General features: G+C 44.9%; 1 protein-coding gene across 1 annotated transcript in view; it reads right to left on the bottom strand.

Moving 5' to 3' along the window:
• LOC143288745 (von Willebrand factor D and EGF domain-containing protein-like) overlaps positions 1-7,500 on the bottom strand; it is a 52,763-nt gene that overhangs the window by 7,898 nt on the left and 37,365 nt on the right. Inside the window, exons 15-17 of the mRNA XM_076597371.1 lie at positions 7,283-7,442; positions 3,963-4,068; positions 897-978 (exon numbers count right to left, since the gene is read on the bottom strand). Of these exons, the coding sequence (XP_076453486.1) occupies positions 897-978; positions 3,963-4,068; positions 7,283-7,442 (348 nt within the window). The remainder of the gene's footprint in view (positions 1-896; positions 979-3,962; positions 4,069-7,282; positions 7,443-7,500) is intronic.

The following is a 7,500-nucleotide window of genomic DNA, read 5'->3' as shown; positions in this document are numbered from 1 at the left end:
AGACGGAGAAAGGGGGCGTGGGGGTCTCTCCTCTGTCTCCTCTCTGTCTTTCTGTCTCTCTCTCTCTCTCTGTCTCTCTCTCTGTCTCTCTGTCCCTCTCTGTGTGTTTCTCTCTCTGTCTCTCTCTCTCTGTTCTCTCTCCTCTGTCTCTCTCGTGTCTCGCAGTCTCTACTCTGTCTTATCTCTCTGCATCGTCTCTCTCCTCTCTGTTCTCTCTGTCTCTCTCTTGTCTCTCTCCCTGTCCTCTCTCTGGTCTCTTTCTCTCTGTCTCTCTTTCCTTTCTCTTCTCTCTGTATCTCTATCTTCTGTCTCTCTCGGTCTCTTTCCTCTGTCTTCTCTTCTGTCTCTCTCTCTCTCTGTATGTGTTTGTCTCTCTCCGTTGGTGTCTCTGTCTCTCTCTCTCTCTCAATCCCCGCTATCATTCACTCTCTATCACTCTCCTCCCCCCCCCCTCTGTCTCTTTCTCTCTCTCCCACACGCAAAACAGAAAAAAATGGAACAGAAAGGAACAAAAACACAGAATTGAAGCAAAATAAACTAATAAGAGATTTAGCGACACTTTGTCATGAGCTTATTAAAAAAAAAAAAAAGTACATGCGACAGGGGGGGTAATGTGCCTTTTTCTTTCAGTCGTTCGTCTCCAAGGTTTGGACAATACACAGAATACAAAGTACATATAATAGATATTAGAGAGAGAGAGAGAGAGAGAGAGAGAGAGAGAGAGAGAACGTTTTTATTCAAGGATTAAGATTTTAGGCATAGCCTGTTCTTCCAATCTGTCCTCGCTAATCTACATCTATTACAAATGAGACGGAGAAAGGGGGCGTGGGGGGAGAGAGAGACAGAGACAGAGAGAGACAGAGACAGAGAGAGACAGAGACAGAGGTAAACGGTACCAGGCAGAGGACAGGCCAGCTTGGCACCGGAAATGAACTCCGCGTCTTCAGTGAGGGCGGTGCTGGACAGGTTCCCGTCAGCCTGTGAGGGGAAGCACACAGCAAGGAGATAGTGTACATAACAATGTCTGTGTCACTGCGTTCACACACACACACACACACACACACACACACACACACACACACACACATGCATACACACACGCATGCACACACACACATACACACACATGCACACACACACACACACGCATGCACACAAACATACATACGCACGTACACACACAAACACACATACGGTACACACACACACACACACACACACACACACACACATACACACGCATATAAACATACGCACACATACAAATTCACACACACACAAATTCACACACACACACATGTGCGCGCGCGCGCACACACACACGCACACACACACACACACACACACACATATATATATATATATATTTTTTTTATATATATATACACATACATACACACACACACACACACACACACACACACACATCAGCACACACGTACACACACATACACAAGTACACACACGGCACACACACATCACACGCACACACACACACACGCACACACATACATACGCACACACACATTCACATACACACATACGCACACACACGCACACACACACACACACACACACACACACACACACACACACACACACACACACACACACACACACACACACACACACACACACACACACACACACACACACGCCTTGGCGAACCAACACGAAGGTGAAACAAACAATATGTGTGAATGCCAAACGACCCTGCTGACACGATGACTGGGAAGAAGAAGGCTGTTTTGGGAGAACAAAACTGAAGGGAAACGTGAGGCTCCCAATAACTGTAACACCCACATTAACCCTTTCGCTGCCATGCCAAACTCGCATTCATGCAGCAGCTAGGTAGAGGACCCATGTCACTGAAGGGTGACCAGATCATGGGTCTGTTATCCATGAACCTACTGCTCTTTATGTTCGGTGGTAGTACAGGCCGTGTTTTCTGCACATCACAGGGGGAATCCCCATTCGCAGACCAATTCTGAGTTTAGCTCTCAGACTATTATCAAATTCATTACGGACCAAGTATTGTTCTAATGTCAAGTGCATATGCTTTAGTAACATGACAATTGAGCATATAATTTTTCACTGTGGTTTGATGAAGCCTTTTGTACACGAAAGTGTGTCTTCACAAGTGACTGAGAACGTTGATGTTTTTGACTTTTTGCATTCATTATCAGTTGCTTCGCTTGTCAGTTTAACGACTTCTCTTTTACGAAGTCCTTTAAGTAATTTCCTGTAACTGTATTTAGAGTTGTTTTGTTGTTGTTGTTGTTGTTGTTGTTTAACTTCCAAATTTCACCCACATTTTTACCCTCATTTGCCCAGTTTCTCCCAACCCTCCATTCATCCACATCTCCCACCCCTTCTAACCGATAATACTCAGATGTATTCATAAATACTCTAACAAAATGTCTTCAATCACCGATATGTGTGACGGGACATTAAACAAAATTCCTCCTCCCCAGCTATTCCTAGGCAAGGCAAGGCATGGCAAGGCAAGGCAAGGAGTTTATTTCGTGTGCCCCCTAGGGGCACTGAAACATTACCCACGTTCACCATCTACACACATCCAATGAATACAAAATGAGTGATATCAAAAACAAGAAGTAGGCTCCTTCGTTCCTGGACACCATATTTTCTGTGTTTATAGCACAAGGGAATTTGGCACTCTAAGTTGGCTGGCGGTGAAAGGGTTAAATGTAAGAAAACAATAGTCACTCTCTGACATCAGTATTTGTATTTCTTTTCATCACAGCAGATTTCTTTGTGTGAAATTCGGGCTGCTCACCCCAGGGAGAGCGCGTCGCTATAATACAGCGCCACCCATTTTTTGGTATTTTTTCCTGCGTGCAGTTTCATTTGTTTTTCCTATCGAAGTGGATTTTTCTATAGAATTTTGCCAGGAACAACTCTCTTGTTGCCGTGGGCTCTTTTACGTGCGCTAAGTGCATGCTGCACACGGGACCTCGGTTTATCGTCTCATCCGAATGACTAGCGTCCAGACCACCACTCAAGGTCTAGTGGAGGGGGGGGGGGAAATATCGGCGGCCGAGCCGTGATTCGAACCAGCGCGCTCAGATTTTCTCGCTTCCTAGGCGGACGCGTTACCTCTAGGCCATCACTCCACACGAACAACAGCGATACAAGAGCGAGCAATACACCCACATCAGATGCAAGAAAGACTGGAACAAACTGGAGGAGGAGGCTGTACGTACAGGCACGCTCCGTCGCCGAATTTTCTGCAGCATTGGGCAGAGCGGCCTTGGCTGCCTCCCATGAGTAAATCAACCCCCCCACCCCATCTCACCCATCCCCCACACCCCCTCCGCCTGGTCAGTGAGACTCAGCGCTGCAACAGGACATCTTTGAGCTCAACTCGGGGTGTCCGTTGGAGCAGTTGACCCCCCCTCCCCCCACCCCCACCCCGACCCCGACCCCCAGCCCATCTTGCTAGGGAGACACAGTGCTGAACCAGGACATCTTGGAGAACAACTTGAGATCAGCTGTGTCAGTTGGAGTAGAATATAAAGTTTTCTTCAATATAGTTCTTTTATAGTTGAGTGAACTTATGTATAGTTAAGTAAATATAGATGACGACAATTCGAGCTTAAAGACAAAAATGAATAAATACATAGACTAATCAAAACCATGCGCTCCCATCACCCGTTGCGACGATAACCTGCAAAGGTTCCTGCAACATATCGTTCCAGATTCCAGATTCCAGATAGTAACTCTAACACCCAGATCAGATGCAAGAAAGCAATATAGTAACGCTAACATCCAGATTAGATGTAAGAAAACAATAGTCACTCTAATATCATCATCATCATCACCAACAACAATAACAGCGCAGGAACATTTTTAGCACAACAACAACAAAAATCCTGCACACATAATTATTGCTTTTTCTTCTTCTTCGTCTTTACCCTACTCAGTCTATATAGCCTACTTACCAACACTTCCTGAATTTTACACTTGAATTTATCACCGTTCTCAAAACCTTCAGCGGCCATGTAGACTTTCCGGCACGATTCCTTGCGTGCATCGCAGGGGCTGGGACTAACACACACACACACACACACACACACACACACACACACACACACACACACACGACATGAAGACTGGAAAACGGATGTAAAATAGAATTAAATCAAGAAATTGACCAACAAGTCAGTCAACCAGTTAGCGGATGAACTTCCTATAACTAGCAGAATGTTTTTTTCCCATCTGACTCTCTCCCTACTGGACTGAATATCTTGCTTTTGTTTACAACCCGCCCCCTCACACACCCCCCCACCCCACCCCCAACCCATTTCCCCCCCACCAGCGCGCGCCCCCTGCCCCCCCCACCGCCCCCGCATCCCCCATCTCCTGATCGCACGCTTAATCACTGGTATATCTCTTGATTTTTTTTTTTTTATCTTGTTTATTTTTTAACATAAATATGTTGTTGCTTTTTCTCTAGGTTGTGTGTCTGCTTGATCGGTTGATAATTTAATGGCGTAACTTCTTCTTGGTACTTTTTCCTTTTTGTCGGTGATGGGTTACTCGTGTTACAAGTTTTGTGTCTTTTGCTTTGATGGATATAATGCGCTGTTCCTTTGTAATCTATTATTATTATCATTATCATTATTATCATCATCATCATCATCATCATCATCATCATCATTATTATTATCATTTATATTACTACTGTTATTACTACTATTCATTATCATCACCATTATCATAATGTCTACTTCACAGGACTGCATGGCATAAAGACAGAAATACACACACACACACACACACACACACACACACACACACACACACACACACACACACACACACACACACACACACACAACAACAACAACAACCAAAGGTCGTTGCTCGATTACGGTGCTTGACACCCGGTCAAAAGTTCGTTTTGTTTCTCTTCCTCTCCCCTTTAACTTTTCACCATGCATCCCCCCCCCTCCAGCCCCCCGCCCCCCTCCCCAGCCCACCCCTTTCGCCTTCCCGTCTCATTTCCTCATCCACGCCCTCACCCCCTCACCCTCTGGCACTCTGCCTGTCTGTCCTCCACAACCACCCTCCTCCCTTTTTTTCCCACCACCACTCCAGTCCTTCACCCTTTCCCTCCTGCCCCCCCCCTCCCCCCCCGCCCCCCCACCCCACCCCTTTCGCCTTCCCGTCTCATTTCCTCATCCACCCTCTCACCCCCTCACCCTCTGGCACTCTGCCTGTCTGTCCTCCACAACCATCCTCCTCCCTTTTTTTTCCCACCACCACTCCAGTCCTTCATCTTTTCCCTCCTGCCACCCCCCCACTCCCCCACCCACCCGCCCTTCCCCAAGCACCCCCCTCCTGCACGTAAAAGAACCCACGGCAACAAAATAGTTGTCTTGGTAAAAGTTTGTCTATATATATATATCTATCTATATATATATATATATATATATATATGTGTGTGTGTGTGTGTGTGTGTGTGTGTGTGTGTGTGTGTGTGTGTGTGTGTGTGTGTGTGTGTGTGTGTGTGTGTGTGTGTGTGTGTGTGTGTGTGTGGATAGAAGTGTGTGTGTGTGTGTGTGTGTGTGTGTAGACAGATATACAGACAGATAGATAGGTAGACAGATAGATATAATTTTACCAGGGACAAGACAGATAGATAGACAGATAGATAGATATAATTTTACCAGGGACAAGATAGACAGATAGATAGATAGATAGATAGGTAGATATAATTTTACCAGGGACAAGATAGATAGGCAGATAGATAGATAGATATAATGTTACCAGGGACATCTCTGTATATTTATAAGAGTTCCACTTTGATAGAAAAAAAACAAAACCTTCTGGCGGTCAGAAACGAATGGCTGGCGAGGAACTGTAGCCACGCACTCTCTGCGTACAGAGCAGCACGAGTTTCACAGCGTAAAGGTGTTGTGACCAAAAATGCAGTACAATACAATACAATGCGATACGACACTATGCGATACGATACGACACTATACGATACTATACGACACTATACGATACGATACGACACGATACGATACGACACTATACGATACTATACGACACTATACGATACGATACGACACTATACGATACGATACGATACGACACTATACGACACTATACGATACGATACGACACTATACGATACGATACGATACGACACTATACGATACGATACGACACTATACGATACGACACTATACGATACTATACGACACTATACGATACGATACAATACGACACTATACGATACTATACGACACTATACGATACGATACGACACTATACGATACGATACGATACGACACTATACGATACGATACGATACGACACTATACGATACGATACGATACGATACGATACGATACGATACGATACGACACTATACGATACGATACGACACTATACGATACGACACTATACGATACGACACTATACGATACGATACGATACGATACGACACTATACGATACGATACGACACTATACGATACGACACTATACGATACGATACGATATGATACGATAAAACACTTCTTCTTCCTTCGTGGGCTGCAACTCCCACGTTCACTCGTTTGTACACGAGGGGGCTTTTATGTGTATGACCGTTTTACCCCGCCGTGTAGGCAGCCATACTCCGTTTCCGGGGGTGTGCATGCTGGGTATGTTTTTGTTTCCATAACCCACCGAACATTGACATGGATTAAAGGATCTTTAACGTGCGTATTTGATTTTCTGCTTGCGTATACACACGAAACGGGTTCAGGCACAAGCAGGTCTGCACACGTGTTGACCTGGGAGATCAGAAAAATCACCACCTTTTACCCACCAGGCGCTGTTACCGAGATCCGAACTCGGAACCCTAAGATTGAAAGTCCAACGCTTTAACCACTCAACTACTGCACCCGACCGATAGAAGTACAATACAGTCTATTATAATCAATGTGCAGTATAGTAGGCTATGTTTATAATTATATTCAAATAATGTTTCTTAATTCTTTCTGTTTTTACATTAAGAATACTAGTTATTACCTGCAGTGTGTGGATGTATATGTATGAAACGATGTATGTGATATTTTTTACATTTGTGTCTTCGTAATATTCGTAAAAGCTGTTGTTGACTTTTACAGTTATGGTCCCCATGTTGTTTACTTGTCTATGTTGTGATAATTCACCTGACCAAATTTCTCCAGTTGGAGATAATAAAGTTATTCTTATCTTATCTTATCTTGTCATCAGCAAGACCAGCTGGAAGTGCTCCTCACCTCAGAACCCTGGCGAGGTGCGGAGCTTGGTGAGCCACAAGCTGACAGCTGGACCCGCTGTAGCCATGGTTACAGACGCACGTGCCGTGCACGCAGCGGCCGTGACGTAGGCAGGCCGTGGTGCACACCTCGGTCACGTGACTCTTGAGGACCAGGTTACCTTGTTTCGGATTGAGAATGAAACGAACCAATGAAAGAACAGTCTTTTTTTTTTTTTT

Source organism: Babylonia areolata, chromosome 13, assembly GCF_041734735.1.
Source record: "Babylonia areolata isolate BAREFJ2019XMU chromosome 13, ASM4173473v1, whole genome shotgun sequence".
Lineage (NCBI taxonomy): Eukaryota > Metazoa > Mollusca > Gastropoda > Neogastropoda > Buccinidae > Babylonia > Babylonia areolata.
Note: the sequence above shows the minus strand (reverse complement) of the source record. Positions and strands in the feature narration are given on the sequence as shown.